At 41.7% G+C, this 20,042-nt stretch overlaps 1 protein-coding gene across 1 annotated transcript; it reads left to right on the top strand.

The window, feature by feature from the left end:
- The first annotated feature begins 12 nt into the window (after nucleotides 1-12).
- LOC109932034 (ybeY metalloendoribonuclease) lies at nucleotides 13-8,646 on the top strand. The gene is made up of 4 exons (XM_020531290.2): nucleotides 13-320; nucleotides 3,822-3,953; nucleotides 6,122-6,190; nucleotides 8,398-8,646. The coding sequence occupies exons 1-4, from the start codon at nucleotides 111-113 to the stop codon at nucleotides 8,482-8,484; spliced, it is 498 nt and encodes a 165-aa protein (XP_020386879.2). The 5' UTR covers nucleotides 13-110; the 3' UTR covers nucleotides 8,485-8,646.
- Nucleotides 8,647-20,042: the final 11,396 nt, after the last annotated feature.

The raw sequence follows: 20,042 nt of genomic DNA on the forward strand, positions 1-20,042 counted from the left end.
CCTTCCCTTCCGGTCACCTTCCCTGGAACAAATAAAATGCCGGTGCAGCTATTTCTCGTCTTCATTTCCGGTCCGACTTATTCAGGTTCCCATGGAGAACTCAGGCCCAGATGGCGCTGGTGATCAGGAACGCACAGAAAGTGGTGCCGTTCCGTAGGGCCCGGCTCCGGCGGGACACTCAAACCCTGCTCCACATTCTGGGCCTCGCACGGTTCGACCTGGGTCTGATCTGCGTGGACGACCAGCGGATACAGGCCTTGAACGGGCGGTACCGGGGGCAGGAGGCGGCTACGGATGTGCTGTCCTTCCCTTTCCATCAGGTAACGGGCACCGGGGTGTGCGGCTCCTCTCCCTGTCCCGATCCCGCGAACTCCAAACTGTCAGCCGGATCCCACAACCAACCCCAAGGGAGACCGCTTTTGGAGAAAGGCCAGCCACGTGGAAGGTTCAATCTCTCTCTTCCACCCACCCCCCACAACACAGAGACTGCCTGACCAACTCCAGCATTTTCTCTGAATGGAAAACTGTTTTTATCCTCAGGGTGCACTGTCTATATTATATGTAACACTGAGTACTGCTTCAAGTTTTTAATTGAATAGAAATTGATGGAGGCATTCATGTTTTAAAATACTTCCAAATTTCAACTGTTTCAACTACTTGTAGACAGTATGTTTTGTAATAAGAAAGTATTGTCCCAGTTTTTAAGATACTCAGATAAGTTTAAGATTAAGTGGATGGTTGCTAAATTTCCTGATGGCACCAAAAATAGGGAATAAAAAGTTGTAAACCACATAAATCGTTTGTAAAAGGACGTAGACAGGTTGTCAGAGTGGACAAAAAAAGCAGATGACGTCTAATGTGAGAAAAAGTGAATTTATTCACTTTGGTAAGCAGAATAGAAAAACAGCATCCTATTTAAATGGATAAAGATTGCAGAGCTCTGAGATACAGAGCAATCCAGGTGTCTTAGTACATGAATTCCAAACGTTGGTACGTGGTATGGTAAATGACTGGGAAGGCAAATGGAATGTTGTCATTTATTGCAAGCAGGATGGAACATATAAAAGTTGGGACCTTTTTATTAAAGTTATACAAGGCATTGGTGAGACCACATGAGGTAGGAGTATTAACCTCTCTAGTAAGAAATCCTACAAAATTGCTGGAAACAAGAGTTTAGAGAACTTGTATGTTTGTTAAAATAATAGTGAATTTAGTTTGCAGTTTGTTTCAGGTGTCTTGGGGAGAGATACCTACTGAAGAAATAGCATTTAGTTAATGCACTGAAATTTGGCAGAAGGAAACTGAATGTGTCAGCCTTAGCAAGAGACTTGGATGTAAAGACAGTGAATCTTAGTGTCCTAACGCAGCTTTGTTTGTGGACAAACGCAACATATTAGAAGAGATCTACCACCTCATCAACAGCGTGTTCACAGGGATTAAATTCACAAGGGAAGAAAAAAACCAACAATCAACTTCCGTTTCTGAATGTTAAGGTAGAACGACTGACAAATGTGGAGTTCCAAACCTCAGTATACAGAAAAGCAACGCATACAGATCAAATCCTCAACTACCACAGCAACCACCCCAATGTCCACAAACAAAGCTGCATTAGGACACTATTTAAATGGGCCAGGATACACTGTAACGCTCAAACTATGCCAGGAAGAAGAAGAACACTTATACAAGATCCTCGCTTTAAATGGATATCCCTGCAACTTCATCCACAGATGCCTAAATAACAGACAGCAACAGGAGGACACAGTATGACCTAACACACTTACCACACTTCCCTACATCAGGAACATATCGGAACTGACAACAAGACTCCTAAGACCACTAGGAATCATGGTGGCCCACAAGCCCACAGCCACTCTACGACAAACACTTACAAGGATTAAAGACCCCATTCCCACAACCTACAGAACGAACGTGGTTTACAAAATACCATGCAACGACTGCGGCAAACATTACATCGGACAGACAGGAAGGAAACCAGCCATCAGAATACACGAACATCAGCTAGCAGCAAAACAGCACAATAAACTCTCCTTAATATCTGTACATTCAGACAATGAAGGCCATCAGTTTAAGTGGGCATGCGTGGGAATTCCTAGAGGCATGGTTCTCCACCCATACTTCAATCAACAAGCATATAGAGTTGGACCCCATATGTAAACCCGTACAGATCAAAACCGGAAATGACAGTACTCGCCATAACAGACTGGACAGTATAAATTTCAAGCAGAATAGAATAACATCGCTTCATTGGAGGCTCCACTGATGATGTCACCTAGCATGGTGACGAAACGTCTGAACAAAAACAAGCCTCCTTGGTGAGCAAGTCAACAACCCCATAAAAAGAAACTAGTGTGAGTTTGAATCCTTTTCAGTATATGGAATGAAATCATTCCAAACTTTTTTTTAATCTATTGTAGTTTGTGTTTTTTCTTGTTTTAATAAACCTTTTATTCTTTGTGTTAAGACTACAGTTGCAAATTGTTATCACTGTTCAGCAACTGACATCCACAAATTAAAAATAAATGTTGGGCCAATTAAGCTCTGGGATCTGACTTGTCCAATATTAACATCAGCTGGGACCATAACAATACAATTGCATTCATTCTAGAATGGAGGGCTTGTCTTTGAGGAAAAGTTTGAACATTCTGGGCCTGTATCTATTGGAGTTTTGAGGAATTGGAGGTGATTTTGTTGAAATATATAAGATCCAAAGGAGATTTGACAGGTAGATTCTACAACAGTGTTTCTCTTTGTGGGAGAGACTAGAGCTAGGAGACAGTTTTAAAACAAGGGTCTCCCCTTTATTTGATTTATTTACTTATTGTCCCGTGTTTTGTTACAAAATACAATGAAGAGTGTCATATAGTATTGTCATTAGGACAGATGGGGAGAATGGTTTTCTCTGAGGGTCATGAGTTTGAAATTACCTTTCCAAAAGAGCAGTGGAATCAGGATATTTGAATATTTGTAAGGCAGAGATAGATTCTGGACTGAAGAGCAAGTCAAAAGGTTACCTAATTAAAAACTCCCCATATCATTTCTGTTTACTAGCTAATCAAGCTGTTGGGATGAATCATGAGTTTTGGAAGTTTTTAGCTAGTATTGTTTGGTCCGCCGTTAATTTAGGTTCATTATTGCTGCATAAAGGGAGTTTCCGATAGTGTAAATTAGGCAATTTCAGAAAGATGACACAAGAAGCTTTCACACTGTTTCAAACAAATTTAATATAATTTGAATTGAGAGGTAGATTAGCTTTCCACTTCAGGTTCTCAGTGAAGTAATCACCCATGACTTCCACCCATCCAGGCAAATGGAGAGTACTCCATTACACTCCTGACTTGTGCTTTGGGAGGTGGTATAAAGATATTGGGAATCAAGAGGCAAATTACTTGCTGCAGAATACTTGGCCTTTACATTGCTGTGTGGCTTTTGTATTAGTGTAGATGGTCCTGTTCAGTTTCTGGTCAATAGCAACCTCCAGGATGTTGATTGTGGGGGATTCAATGATAGTAATACTGTTGAATGTAAAAAAAGAGATGGTTCTTTCTTGTTGGAGATGGACAATACTTGAAACTTGTGTGGCATGAATGTTACTTTCCATGACCAAACCAATATCTGCTTGTTGTCTTGATCTTGTTGCACATGGACATAGATTATTTTATAATCTGAGGAATTATGAACACTGCAATCATCAACGAATAGCTCCATTTCTGACCTTATCATAGACTGAAACTCATAGATGAAGGTCCTGTGAGTAATTAATTATATAAGCAGATGGATGAACCATTCTATCTTTCTTTCAGGATCTGAGAGCAGGGGATATTCCCAAACCTCTACACCAGGATGATTATAATCTAGGAGACATCTTCCTAGGAGTGGAATATATCTACGGAGAAAGCCAAGCACACAGACAAGACTTCTACAATGTACTAACAGTATGTATTTTGAATGATTTTCAGTTGTCCTCAATCTACAGGAATTCCATGGAGAAATTTACCTCTACTTAATTTACAGAATTTTTCTAATTCAATTTATGAATTTTATGGGAGCAGCACTGAACTGATTTGCAGATCTTAGTGCTTTTTATTTTAAAGTAATTTTGTGAAACAGTATAGGAGTAAAATTAATCTTTGCCAGAAGTACAAAATGGGCTACAACATTGGCAGTCCATTTTATGTCACACCAGGTTTGGAGGGATATGGGCAATGTGCAGGCAGGTGGGAATAGTTTAGTTTGGGATTATGTTTGACATGGACTGGTTGGACCGAAGGGTCTGTTTCTGTGCTGTATGACTCTATGGTTCTATGACCAAAAAAAAACAAATAAGGTGCAGAAGGGCAGCTGATTCACTAATCCTTGTTGTGCATTCTCACTGAAGATCTAATTTCTCCTCCAGTACATTTGTGCTTAATTGAAATGTAACCAGACCTGTGTAAACAGCAGTTTTAAAATGCTGCAAAAGTAGCCACGTGAATTAGTGAGTTACATCACTGTGAATAAGATTCAACAGTGTTTGTGTGAATTTCTTTAACGTCTGTGTATAAATTTGACACCTTTCCTTGCAGACAAAGCACAGCATGTGCTCAGCAAAGACAAATGTAAAAAAAACTCTCTATTCCTACAATGAAGTTGAGGCTCAAATTTGAAAAGATGTACCCTGGCCCAAGGGAAACACTGTTCCGTTTTCTGTTCAGGACATAATCTGACCTTTCTGCCAGTGTCATCAATTAGTTTGATCTTTATTCCAGATTTGAAGATTTAAGATTTGAAAATGGTGAAACAACAACCTTGTCCCATTTTGAAAAATCACAATTGCAAGATGATGAGTTGGATCACTGAGTATAACCTGTGTATGTTGTTGCCTCTCCGGTTCTTATCAACCTGGTACCAGTGGATTGCCTTACCAAATTTCAAATTTATAACTGGGTCACTTCCCAACATGTTCCATAGCTGAAAAACAACAAAATACTGCAGATGCTGGACATTTTAAATAAAACAAAGTTTGAAGTGTTCTTCAGAACTGAAGAGAGGAGTCATGTCAGACTTAAAACGTTCAGTTTTGTTTCTCGCTCCACAGCTGCTGCAAGGCTGAGGTTTCTCCAGCTGTTTTTGTTTTACGTGCCATAGTTATATTGACCTCAACCAGTTGGTCTCATCATCAGTTGGCTAAGAAAAGCTCTGCCAGAGTTCTTCTTCCACTTCACCATTCAGTAACCTCATCTGGAAAGTATTTCTGCTGCCGTTAGGTAATGAAAGTCAATGTGCTGTCCTATTCAAACACAGTGTCAAGGTAACTCGTGCAAATGAAGAACTGCCACCTTGGCTGAGTCCCCCAAGAATTTGCAAATGAAACCTCTACTGGAAGGTCCAATGAGGAGAGGCTCAACCTTTTCCCCCTAAGATAAGCCTCATCACCCAACTCCACCTCATCCTAGAAATCAGCCTGGTGAGTCTCATGAACCCAGAATCAAAACTGTACACAGCACTCTACTGCGGTCTCAGTAATGCTCTGTACAGCTATAGCAAGACTTTCAACTGCATCTCTTGTAATGAAGACCATCATTCCATTTGCCTTCCTAGTTATTGGTTGTATCTGCATGCTAACCTTTTGTGATTCCTCTTTAAATACTCCCTCTCTTTATAAGTATCTCTTTAAATAAATTGTGCTTTTCTGTTATAGAGTCATACAGCACTGAAACAGAACCTTAGTTCTAACTTGTCCATGCCAACCAAACTTCTCAAACTAAACCTGTCCCATTTGCCTGCTTTTGGCCATTTGCCTACAAAATAGTCTGTCCTTTCATCCAAATCAACAACATTGTTGCAGCACTCCACTAATCAGTTTGCCAGTCTGAAAATGACACATTTATTCTGACATTGGTACATGGTAGTTTGCCAATCTCTGAACGTCCTCCTTAGGAACTGAACCTCGCTGGGTGGGGAAGCCTTTTTAACATTTTCAGGGTATTGATACTTTAGGAAGAAGATGTCTTGGGTTATAAATTTAATAAACCTAACAGATTGATCAGTGTCCTCTGTGACAGGGTGATACACAGGGAGTGACTCCCTTCTCTGATTTTCTATTACTTGGACTTTTGTGCAGGTGACTACATTACATGGAATTTGCCATCTACTGGGCTATAGACATAGCACAGAAGCTGAATGGAAACAGGTATGGTCTCACTTTTCTTTATGCAGTGAACCTCCAGTTAATTCACATGTAACTTCCCCTAAAAGTGAACTGGAGAAGCACCTGAAGAGAAAATAAATTTCAGGTCAACAGGGAGAGTTGAGTTACTCTTGCAGAGTAAAGTAAGTAACGTAACCAGAGGACCATAGGGCTACTCTATCGGAGAGAGTTGACTGGTGCTGGTTTAATCTGAGGGCCACCACACCACAGAGGAGGGGAGAAGTTGAGGAGCAACCCTCTTGGTAACTTTAGCAGGTGTGGGAATTGAACCCATTCTGTTGGCATTATTCTGCATTGCAAACCAGCTGTCCAACCAACCTAGCTAACTGATTCCCAGTTTTGCAGAGAGCTGACACTAACATGATGGGCTAAATGGCCTTCTTCCATGATGTAATCATTGTTTAATTCTAATTATAGTTTCATCCAGCATCTTCTGACCATCAACCAGAATTGGCATGGAACATAAGCTCTGACATCACCACAAAGCTGGCTAACACCAGTCAGCTGGTGAAGAAGCCTTATTTTTAATTTAAAATTGGATTTATTTACAGAGGGAAACATTGCAGAACTTATCTTTTCTCAAGCCAATAGCCATTGTCTCACATTTTTGAAAAAGTTATCTGTTTGTTCTCAAGCTTAACCAACCAATCAATCAGTCAGTCAATGCCTTTTAGCTGTATATCGTTAATCATAATCATGGAATTAGTATAAGTAAGAGGAGTAGGCCATTTGCTTCATCAATCTTGTTCCACCATTGATAGGATCACAGCTGATCTGATTGTGGCCTGGATTCTACTGTCCTGTCTTCCACATAACACTCTACTCTCTTGTTGATCAATCCATATCTCTGTCTTAAATGGAAGACCAATTATTTTTAAACTGTATCCTCTTGTTCTAGCTTTCCCGTTGAGAGGAAACATCCTCTCAACATCTAAGCTGTCGAACCCCCTCAGAATTCTATGTGTCATTAAGCCCACCTCTCAGTCTTCAATTCCAATATGTAGAGGCTCAGTCTTTCCTCACTGCACCACCCTCTATCCCAGTAATGAGCCTTACAAAGGAAAAATATCATTCCTGAAGTTTAGAAATAAAAACTATACATAGCAGTCCATTGCAATCTCAGCGATCCCCTGTACAGCTGTAGCAAGACTTCCCTACTTTGGAACTGCAGCCTTTTGCAATGAAGACTGTCATTCTATTTGCGCTCAGGAGATTGACAGATTTTAAGTTGGTAATAGGTTAAAGAGTTTTGGAGAGAAGGGAGGAAAATGGAGTTGAGCCGTAAATGCAATAAATAGCAGAACAGGCTTAAAGGGCTGAATTGCCTACGCCTGGTCCTGGTTCTTTTGTTCCGTTCGGATACTGTACAGCCTTCAGGACTCAACATTGAGTTTAAAAATTTCAGAATGTCAATACACTCTTCCATGTTCATTACCTACTCCCACACCCTTAGGTCCTGTTTGTATTGATTGCTCCCACCACACCATTTTCAATCATTTATGCTTCTCATTAGCACTCTACCTAGCATTTATTTCTGTCAGCTTATCATCAGCAATGTCTTTGTCTATCTGTGTTTATTTTCTCTCTCTGGGCACGGTCCACATTCACTCTATTCTCTACCTCCTCCTCCTCCTCCTCCTTCTTAAACCACAACCCTCCCTCCCACCCACCATCAGCACATCATCAGCACATCATCAGCATAAATATCACTCTTTACCAGTTATTTTCAGTTCTGATGAAGGGTCACTGGATTCAAAACATTAACCCTGTCTTTCACAGTACAGATGCTGCCAGGCCTGCTAAGTTTCTCTGACACTTCCTGTTTTAATTCACCAGATCATCTGTTATGGTTGGAGTCAAGGACCTGAATGTACAAATCTGTGTGTAAATTATAGATGATCGGAGAATCAATGTTTTAGAATCTTTTAGAATTGTGCCTTGGGGTCTTTTACATCTATGCATATTGTCTCACCTTGCAACACTGAAGCAGTAGCTTGGATTTGTGTATTCAAGACCTTGAATTCACAGCCTTCTGACTGTGAAGTGAGAGTGCTACCAAATAAGTCAAATTAACACAGGAATAAACTTCAAACCTCTTCTAAAGTTACCCATTACTTATTTAAAGCATTGACGTGTTAATAAGAGATTGTGTCATGTTTTGTTGCTCTACAACTTTGTCTCTTCCTCAGATGTTGCAAAAAGAGTCCAACACTCTCCAATTGTTTAATCGTTTCACTGGAACCAGATTGCAGCCACTAACGCTGAACACCTTCTGAATGCAGATGTCGCTGAGAGTCACTTGGAATCATTTTGTTCAGTTTTACTATTGTAAATTATGGTGCAGCACAGATTCTACTAACAGAATAAAGGCAATGCTCCATTGGGTTATTGAAGATTATTTAATTGTGCAGTGTCAATAAAGTCAATCATTTTCAGAATCATCTTTTTGCCTGAATCTTATGTTCAAGGTAAGGAAATGAGCCAATTTCTAGTTAAAATAATATCTGAATTTTAAAAAGTATTTGAATTCCAAACTTAACCATAACTCTGTTACCAAGCACGACGTGGACAGAGGTTGGGTATTCCCACACCAATTCAACATATGTGTCTCGTGGAATAGAAACTTAGAAACTTGGAACAGGGCCTTTTGAGTCTGCTCCACTATTCAATATGACCATGGATGATCATCCAACTCATTACCCTGTTTCTATTTTCTCCCCATACCCTTTGATCCCCTTAGCCCTAAGAGCCATACCACTGGAGGTTGGCTAATGTTGTGCCTTTATTTAAGAAAGACTGTAAGGAGAAGCCTGGGAACTATAGACTGGTGAGTCTCACATCAGTAGTGGATAAGTTGTTGGAGGGGATTCTGAGAGAGATAGGATTTACATGAATTTGAAGGACTGATTAGGGATAGTCAGCATGGCTTTGACTGGGAACTCGTATTTCATAAATTTGATGGAGTTTGATGAGGGCAGAGCAATAGACGTGGTCTACATGGACTTTAGTAAAGCCTTTGACAAGGTGCCACATGGTAGACTGTTTGGTAAAATTAGATCAAATGGGATTCAGGGAGAGTTTGTCAATTGGATACGAAATTGGCTTTATGGTAGAAGACAGAAGGACTTTTTTTTTTCGACTGGAGGCCTGTGATCAGCAGTGTTCCACTGGGATCAGTGCAGGGTCCATTGTTGTTTGTCTTTTTTTTATTCATTTTTTAGGATGTGGGCATTGTGGCTGACTGGCATTTATTGCCTGTCCCTAGTTACCTTTAAGAAGATGGTGGTGAGCTACCTTCTTGAACCGCTACAGTCCAACTGCTGTGATTTGACCCATAATGCCATTAGGGAGGGAATTCCAGGATTTGGACCCAGAGACAGTGAAGGAACGGTGATATATTTCCAAATCAGGATGGTGAGTGGCTTGGAGGGGAACTTGAAGGTGATGGTGTTCCCATATATCTGCTGGCTTTGTCCTTCTAGATGGAAGTAGTGGTGTGTTTGGAAGGTGCTATCACAGGATCTTTGGTGAATTTCTGCAGATCATCGTGTAGATAGTACACACTGCTGCTACTGAGCGTCAGTGGTGGAGGGAGTGGATGTTTCTGGATCCAGTGCCAGTCAAGCAGGCTGCTTTGACCTTGATGATGTCAAGCATTTTGACTTTTGTTGGGGCTGCACTCATTACTTCACACTCCTGACTTGTACTTTGTGGATGATGAACAGGCTTTTAGGAATCAGGAGGTGAGTTACTTGCTGCAGTATTCCTAGCCTCTGACCTGCTCTTGTACCCACCGCGTTTATATGGTGAGTCCAGTTGAGCCTCTGATCAATGATTACTCCCAAAATGTTGATAGTGGGGGATTCAATGATGGTGACACCATTGAATTGCCTCTTATTTGTGATGGTCATAACCCAGCACTTGTGTGATGCCGCTTACTTGCCACTTGTCAGCCCAGGCCTGGATATTGTCCAGATCTTGTTGCGTTTGGACACAGATTGCTTCAGTGTCTGAGGAATCACGAATGGTGCTGAACATTATGCAATCATCGGCGCACATCCCCACTTCTGACCTAATGATGGAGGGAAGGTCATTAATGAAGCAACTGAAGGTGGTTGGGCCTAGGCATGGTGTTGTAGAACACAGACCTAGGGGTTCAGGTTCATAGTTCTTTGAAAGTTGCATCGCAGGTGGATGGCTATTAAGTATTTAGCATACTTGCCTTCATTTATTTAAATGATTTGGATGAGAATTTAGGAGGAATCGTTAGTAAGTTTGCAGGTGACACCAAAATTTGTGGTATAGTGGACATTGAAGAAAGTTATCTAAGATTACAAAGGGATTTTGATCTATTGGGCCAATGGGCTGAGTTTAATTTGGATAAATGTGAGGTATTGCATTTTGGTAAAGTGAGCAAGGGCAGATGAATGGTAGGGTCCTGGATAGTTCATAGAAACCCTACGGTGTGGAAACAGGCCCCTGTGCCCAACAAGTCCACACTGACACTCAAGAGCATCCCACGCAGACCCATCCCCCTAATCTACACACCCCTGAACACTTTGGGCAATTTAGCATGGCCAATCCAACTGCCTTCACATCTTTGGATTGTGGGAGGAAACCGGAGCACCTGGAGGAAACCCACGCAGACACGGGGAGAATGTGCAAACTCCACACAGACAGAAGCCCAAGGGTGGAATCGAACCCAGGCTGTGAGGTAGCAGTGCTAACTACTGAGCCACTGTGCTGCCCTAAATTATATTGAAGAGGGTACAGAAAAGATATCAGAATGTTGCTGGGACTAGAGGGTTTGAGTTAGAAGGAGAGGCTGGATAGGCTGGGAATTTTTTCACTACAGCGTATGAGGTTGAGGGGTAACCTTGTTGAGGTTTGTAAAATCATGAGGGGCATAGATAATACCATTGGTCTTTTCCCAAGGTGAGGGAGTTCAAAACTAGGGGACACATTTTGAAGGTGAGAGGAGAAAGATTTAAAAAGGACCTGAGGGTAATGTTTTCACAGAGGGTGGTTTGTATGTGGAAGAATCCACCAGAAGAAGTGATAGATGCAGATACAGTTACAATGTTTTTTAAACGTTTGGACACGTACATAAATGGCAAAGGTTTAGAGGGATATGGGCCAAACATAGGCAAGTGGTACTAGTCTAGTTTGGGAAACTTGGTTGGCATAGGCAAGTTGGACTGAAGAGTTTGTTTCTATAATTCTATGACACTTCTTTATTATTTTGGACTCGACTGCTTTCTGTGACAAAGAATTGCACAGGCCCACCACTCACTGGCTGAAGAAATTTCTCCTTATCTCGGTTCTAAACAGCCTACCCTGTACCCTTCAACTGTCATCCCTGGTTCTGGATTCTCCAATCATTGGGAACATCTTTCTTAAGTTTGCCTTGTTTAGTTTTATTAGGTCCCCCTCATTCTTCTAAACTCCAGTGTGTGTAGACCTAACTGATCCAGTGTCTGTTCATGAGTAAGTCCTGCCATCCCAGACATCAGCCTGGTAAAACCTCATTGCAATCCCTCCATAACCATAACATTCTCAGGTAAGCGGGCCAAATTTGCACACAGTAGTTCAGGCGCAGTCTAACCAAAGCCCTGTACAATTGCAGCCCGACAAACCTGCTCCTGTACTCAAATCATCTTGCTTTGAATGCCAATATATCATTTGCTGCCTTCACTGCTTGCAGCACCCGTATGCTTGCTTTTCAGCAACTGGTATATACAACAACACATAGGTCTCATACCTCTCTATCATGATCTATCTCCTTTCAGATAATAAACTGCCTTCCTGTTTTTGCTACTAAAGTGGATAACCCTCATATTTATTCACATTCTATTTCGTCTATCCACACACTCAACTTGTCCAGAGCACACTGAACATCTCTGCACCCTCCTCAATGCTTTCTCTGCTGCAAAGTTTATGCTGCTGATGCTATTTTTAAACCCAAGCTGCATGCCACCGCAAACCAGGAACTGTCCTTCACATGGTGGCCCCATTACCTAAAAGGGAATGGCTCAGAAGGGCAAGCAAGCTCTTCAGTTTGCTTAGAGGAACATAGAGTGGTGAAAAAAAATAGTCCCTTTTCCTGCTGATTGGCAAAGGAGGGCATGCTACAAAACTCAGCCAACTTGGACCCAGACAATAGCTAAAGTGCAGTGCAAATCAGAGAGGCTGGGAGCCTCCAAGAAAGTGTGAATTGAATGAGTGCTAAAAATTGATACTAAGAGCTGTAAAAGGCATCCTGTGTCGATGTATGGCATGCATATTTGTCCCTACATGCAGTGATGTCACAGAATCATGCAAGTTAATCATATAAGTCATGTAAGTGAGCTTCAAAATAGACTTGATGGTCTGAAGGGAGAGAGTTGGTCCGAAAGCAGGCATGATGCTACAGTGAGACAAGTGGCTTGCCATTGCTGAATTACATAGATGGCGAACAGTGTCTACATGCAGAGATGCTGTGACGAAGACAGAAGTTGGATGAAGGCCTGAAGAGGCAAGCAGTATACTACTCCACGCAAACTGCTGCATGGAGCAGTATGTGGATGAATGCTTAAGATGCCATAATATTCGAAGTTATGAGCCAAGTGCTGGAAAATGGGATTAGTGTAGATACGGAGACTTGATGGGCTGAAGAGCCTTTTCTGTACTGTATGATGTTATACAGTATCCTTTATCCCTAAGAAATACATGATTTTTATTATTTGTTCTCAGAGTATGGATACTGCTGACAAGGCTACATTTATTACCCAACCCTGGTTAACCTCGCATTCAAATGGTGGGCAATCTTAATCCACTGAGTTGTAGAGATTGATACCACCAGCTTGCTGGGCTCCATCAGAGGATAACTATGTTGGTGTATGACTGAGTGTAATTAGACAGATCAGGTAAGAAAGCAGGTTTCTTCCCTAAAGGCTTATTGGAAACTAGGTGAGTTTTTACAATATTCCACAGTTTCGTGATTCATTTTTATTGATAAGTGTATATTACAGATCACTCACGGACACCAAATTGTTAAGGCAATATATACCTTGACATGAATGTTGCAGCCTGGAATTATGGATAGTGATGGTAGCAGCTCCAATTTCTTTCCATCACATGGGTTGCCAGCAATCTCTTGATTGGCATGTGTTGGAAGGATTTGTAACTTTATAATAAACCTGATTGTCTGAATTACAGTCAATTACTGTGTGAACATGCCTTCCAGGGTCATCAAATCCTAAAGTGGGCCTTAATCCTGGAGATTTTGGCTCAGAGGCTGGATGCTAAACAACTTTCCCTTTTGGTAATAACATTTATATTTGCAGATTTTCAAAAACGGAATTTGTGTTCTCAAGCTCCAACAGTGACATTTGAAATCACATTTTCTGGATTTCTGTAGGGCAGATACAGTAGGTCAATTTCTACAATTGTTTCTTTAACTGCTTTGAAGGGAAGCAACTGGGTCAAGATTAGCCTGGAAGTACAGCAATCGGAATAAGTCAGAAATATACGGTACTTTTTAAAGTTGGAGATTTAATTCTTAATTTTGTTTAACAATGGCTCCTTTAAGGGCTATAAAAGAATTCTAATGTAAGAACAAAGTACAGTTATAGTGCTTTACCAACGCTCAATTAGACATTTGTAAATAAATATATAATGTGTTTGGCAATACTTACTTGCATACAGTGTATTTTTTGAAATACTTTGCTGTGTAAACAGTTTCATTAAACTTTGAAAACCATTAGGTATTTCCAAAACAATTGCGGACTATGAAATCAGCTGGTTTCAAAGGCTTGGCTCATTCTAATCCATACAAATAATAATATCACATGGGCTCTTTAAAATCATGGGAACAGAAGGAGGCAATTTGGCTTGTCACACCTGTGCTGATAATTTGAATTTGAAAAGAATGCTGTGATTTATTCCAAATTCCTGTTTCTCCATAATCCTGTAAGTTCCTTATTCTCAAGAACCTACCCAACTTCCTTCTAAAATTCTCTGAATCTATAAAATCAGCTACCACCACCTTTTTAAGTATGGTGTTCCTTCATCCCAACAACTCTGAATGGAGACAAAAAGATTAATCAACTCCTTTAGATGCTTTCCCAATTATTTTGAATCTATGACCTATGGCACAGAAGGGAAGGGGGGAGAATAGGAGAGCAATTGTAGTGGGGGATTCGATAGTAAGAGGCACAGACAGGCAGTTCTGTGGACGTGAACGAGATGAAAGGATGGTATGTTGCCTCCTGAGTGCCAGGATCCGTGATGTCTCAGATCGTGTCTTCAAGATCCTTGAGGGGGAGGGGGAGCAACCAGCAGTCATGGTACACATCGGTACCAATGACATAGGTAGAAAAAGGACAGAGAATGTGAAAAACGAGTACAGGGAGTTCGGTTGGAAGCTGAAGTCCAGGACAAACAGGGTAGTTATCTCTGGATTACGTGATAACGAGGTAAGAAATAGGGAGAGAGTGCAGCTAAACACGTGGCCACAGGGCTGGTGTAGGAGGGAGGGCTTCCATTATGTGGATAATTGGAGCACATTCTGGGGAAGGTGGGACCTGTACAGTAAGGACGGGTTGCACCTGAACCGGAAGGGCACAAATATCCTGGGAGGGAGGTTTGCTCGAGCTATACAGGATGATTTAAACTAGATTGGCAGGGGGTGGGGAACCGGATTTATAATTCAGAGGATGAGATATTCAGCCTTCCAACAGACACAACAGGGAGTGAGGTTGTTTATAAAGAAATGCGGTCGATGAAGCATAATTGTGGACACAGAGATGGTTTGAGGTGTGTATACTTCAATGTTAGAAGTATCAGAAATAAGGCGGATGAACTTAGAGCATAGGTCGGTACTTGGAATTCCGATGTTGTGGCCATTACAGAATCTTGGGTAACTCAGGGAGAGGAATGGTTGTTGGAAGTTCTGGGATTTAGATGCTTTAAAAGAAATAGGGAGAGTGGAAAAAGAGGCGGGGGAGTGGCATTGCTAGTCAGGGCTAGTATAGCAGCTCCTGAAAGGCAGTTCGAGAATGATATGTCTGCAGAGTCAGTTTGGGTTGAGGTCCAGAACAAGAAAGGGGCAGTCACTTTGTTGGGGTTTTTTTACAGACCCCCTAATAGTTGCAGAGAAGTAGAGGAGCAGATTGGGAGGCAGATACTGGAAAGGTGCAGAAGTCACAGGGTTGTAGTCATGGGTGAATTCAACTTTCCAAATATTGATTGGAAACATTTTAGTTGTAATAGTTTAGATGGAGCGGATTTTGTCCAGTGCGTTCAGGAAGGATTCCTGACACAGTATGTAGATAGACCAACACGAGGAGAGGCCACTTTGGATTTGGTGCTTGGCAATGAACCGGGCCAAGTGTTAGACCTGTTGGTAGGAGAGCATTTTGGCGGTAGTGATCATAACCCTGTTACTTTTACAATAGTCATGGAAAAGGATAGATACATACAGCAGGGTAAGGTTTATAATTGGGGGAAGGGTAATTACAATTCTGTTAGGCAAGAACTGGGTAACATAAATTGGGAACAGATGCTGTCAGGGAAGAGCACTATTGAAATGTGGAGATTGTTTAAGGAATGCATACTGAGTGTGCTCAATATGTTTGTCCCTAGCAGGCAGGGAAGATGCGGTCGAGTGAGGGAGCCTTGGTTCTCAAGAGAGGTCAAACGACTGGTTAAGAGGAAGAAGGAGGCTTATGTAAGGTTTAGGAAACAAGGTATGGAAAAGGCTGTAGAGGGATACAAGTTATCCAGGAAGGAGCTGAAGAAAGAGCTTAGGAGAGCTATTAGGGGGCATGAGAAAACCTTGGCAGATAGGATCAAGGAAAACTCCAAGGCTTTTTACATGTACGTGAGAAATAAGAGAATAACCAGAGAAAGGGTAGGGCCGATCAAGGATTATAAAGGGAATTTGTGCATGGAGCCTAAACAGTTAGGAGAGGTCCTTAATGAATACTTTTCTTCGGTATTCACAACTGAGAGGGACCTAGTTGTAGAGGAGGACAGTGTGAAACAGGCTGGTAGGCTAGAGAAGGTCGATGTTAGTAAGGAAGATGTGCTAGGAATTTTGAGGAAGTTGAAGATAGATAAGTCCCCCGGGCCTGATTTATCCAAGGATTCTATGGGAAGCGAGCGAAGAGATCGCAGGGCCTTTGGCGATGATCTTTTCGTCCTCACTGTCCAGAGGTATGGTGCCCGAAGATTGGAGAGAGGCAAATTTCATTCCCTTGTTCAAAAAAGAGAATAGGGATAACCCCGGAAATTACAGGCCAGTTAATCTTACTTCAGTGGTGGGCAAATTATTGGAAAGGGCTCTGAGAGATAGGATTTATGATCACTTGGAAAGGCACAGTTTGATTTGTGATAGTCAGCATGGATTTGTGAGGGGTAGATCATGCCTCACCAACCTTATTGAATTCTTTGAAGGGGTGACCAAACATGTGGATGAAGGTAGAGCAGTGGATGTGGTATACATGGATTTAAGTAAGGCATTTGATAAGATTCCCCATGGTAGGCTCATGCAGAAGGTAAGGAGGCAAGGGATCGGGGGAAATGTGGCAGATTGGATTCACAACTGGCTGACCCTTAGAAGACAAAGGGTGGTAGTGGATGGAAAATATTCAACATGGTACTCAGTTACGAGTGGTGTACCACAAGGATCTGTCCTGGGTCCTCTTCTATTTGTGATTTTTGTAAATGATTTGGATGAAGGAGTGGAAGGGTGGGTTAGCAAGTTCGCGGACAATACGAAGGTGGGTCACATTGTGAACAGTGCAGAGGGCTGTTCTAGGTTACAAAGGGACATTGATAGGATGCAGAGCTGGGCTGAGAAGTGGCAGATGGAGTTTAACTCTGAAAAGTGTGAGGTGATTCATTTTGGAAGGACAAACTTGAAAGCAGAATACAGGGTTAATGGAAAGATTCTTGGCAGTGTGGAGGAGTAGAGGGATCTTGGGGTTCATGTTCACAGATCCCTGAAAGCTGCCACCCAGGTGGATAGAGTTGTTAAGAAGGCATATGGTGTGTTAGCTTTCATTAATAGAGGGATTGAGCTCAAGAGCCGTGAAGTTATGCTCCAGCTATACAAAAGCCTGGTTCGGCCACATCCGGAGTATTGTGTCCAGTTCTGCTCGCCTCATTACAGGAAAGATGTGGAGGCATTGGAAAAGGTGCAGAGGAGATTTACTAGGATGTTGCCTGGAATGGAGGGAAGGTCTTACGAGGAAAGGTTGAGAGAGTTAGGGCTTTTCTCTTTAGAACGACGAAGGATGAGAGGTGACTTGATAGAGGTGTACAAAATGATCAGAGGTATAGATAGGGTGAACAGCCAGAGACTTTTTCCTAGGGTGGAGGTAGCTATTATGAGGGGGCATAGTTTTAAAGTGAGTGGAGGTAGATACAGGGGAGATGTCAGAGGTAGGTTCTTTACTCAGAGAGTGGTAGGGGCGTGGAATGCATTGCCGGAGAGGCTAGTGGAGTCGGCCTCATTAGGGGCATTTAAGTGGCTATTCGATAGGCATATGGATGATAGTATAAGGTAGGGGTGGAGGTTAGATAGACCTTAGGATTAGGGTAAAAGTTCGGCACAACATCCTGGGCCGAAGGGCCTGTACTGTGCTGTACTGTTCTATGTTCTGTGTTCTATGACCTCTAGAACCATAGTCATAGAGTCATACAGCATGCAAACAGACCCTTTGGTCCAACTAGTCCATGCCAACCATCTTCCCAAACTGAACTAGTCGCACCTACCTACATTTGGCCTATATCCCTCCAAATGTTTCCTATTCATGAACCTATCCAAATGTCTTTGAAACATTGGAACTGTAGCTGTAGCCACCACTTTCTCTGGCAGTTTATTCCACACAAGAACTACTCTCTGTGTAAAAAAGTTGTCCCTCATGTCCTTTTTAAATCTTTCTACTCTCAGTTTAAAAGTATGCCCCCTAGTTTTGAACTCCCCCACCCTAGGGAAAAGATTTTTGTCATTCACCTTATCTATGTCCCTCATGATTTCATAAACCTCAATAAGGTCATCCCTCAATCTCCTGTGTTCCAGCGAAAAAAGGCCCAGCCTTTCCATTCTATTTTTATATCTCAAACATTTCATTCCTGGTAATATCCTTCCTATAACACAGCAACCAGAACTGCACACATACTACTCCAGAAGAGGTCTGTACAACTTCAACATGATGTTGCAACTCCGATACTGAAAGGTCTCAGCAATGAAGGCAAGCGTGTTAAACAATTTCTTAATCATCCTGTCTACCTGCGATGCAAATTTCAAGGAATTATTTACCTGATCCCCTAGGTCGCTCCATCCTACAACACTACCTAGGGCACGACCCTTATATGTGTAAGTCCTGTCCTCGATCGATTGGGTTTATGTGCTGAGGAGTGGCAGATTAATTTTAATTTGAATAAAAGTGAGGTATTGCATTTTGGTAATACAAACAAGATCACTTTATATTTCTTCACTGTCTACTATACCACTTGGTGTCATCCGCAAGCTTACTAATTGCGCCTCATAAATTCTCATCCAAATCATTTATATAAATGACAAACAGAAGTGGACTCAGCAGGGATCCCTGTGGAACACCGCTAGTCACAGGCCTCCAGTCTGAAAACAACCCTCCACCCCCACCTTCTGTCTCACACCATAAAGCCAGTTTTGTATCCTATTAGCAAGCTCTCCCTGAATCCCATGTGATCTAACTTTACTAATTAGTCTACCATGCGGAACCTTGTCAAAGGCATTACTAAAGTCCAGATAAACAATGTCTACTGCTCTGCTCTCATCAATCTTTTTGGTTACTTCCTTAGAAAACTCAAATCAAGTTTGTTGGACATGATTTCCCTTGTCCAAAACCATGCTGACTATCCTTAATCACTCCTTGCCTCTCCAAATGCATGTAAATGCAATCTTTCAGAATCACCTCCAATAACTTACCCACCACAGATGTCAGACTCAGATCTATAGTTCCCAGGCTTCTCCTTACAACCTTTCTTAAATAAAGGCATAACATTAGCTGCCTTGCAGACCTCTGGCACTTTGCGTGATTATAGATGATACAAATATTTCTGCAAAGAGTCCTGCAATTTTCTCCCTAACTTTCCACAATGTCCTGGAATACACTTGATCAGGTCCCAGAGATTTATCCACTTTTATGTTTTCTAAGACCTCCAGCACTTCCTGTTCTGTAAGTTGAACTGTTTTCAAAGCATCTAGTTATGGATCCACTCATTAGTGGGCATATTTTTCCTTATTTACTCTATCAAAACTTCTCATCACTCTTAAGTTCCTTCAACCAATTTAATTCCAAGGGAAATAATCCTAACTCTTCCAGCTTTTCCCATAGTTGGAGTTTCTGTCTGCTGTAATACTACTGAATAATAGGTATCATGCACTCTCTGCATATATATGCTTTCAACATTATGCCATTTTTGTCTTTCTATATTCATTCTCGCAAGGTGCATGACTGTACATTCATCTGTTCTGACCTCCATTTGGAATGTTTCTCCCCATTTGAACACCCATCACCAATGTGAAGCTATGTCCTCTAAATGAAGATTTCTCTTTGGGTTCTTCACGTGAATTCACTGGCCTGGGTGCAGCACCGTGAATAATATCCTGTGTTGTTGAATTAATCTTGAATTACATATGCCAATGTTTTGTAGAAGATCTTGTCCATTCAGATGAAACCATTAGTGAAAATTGGATAGAACCCCATGGATGTCTGCAGGCTGGTGAATGCATGTCTAGATATGGTGACAGGCTGGAGAGGGTCTAACTTGTTTATTTAGCAGCATAAAAATTGGGCACAAA

Source organism: Rhincodon typus, chromosome 7 (assembly GCF_021869965.1).
Source record: "Rhincodon typus isolate 14 chromosome 7, sRhiTyp1.1, whole genome shotgun sequence".
Lineage (NCBI taxonomy): Eukaryota > Metazoa > Chordata > Chondrichthyes > Orectolobiformes > Rhincodontidae > Rhincodon > Rhincodon typus.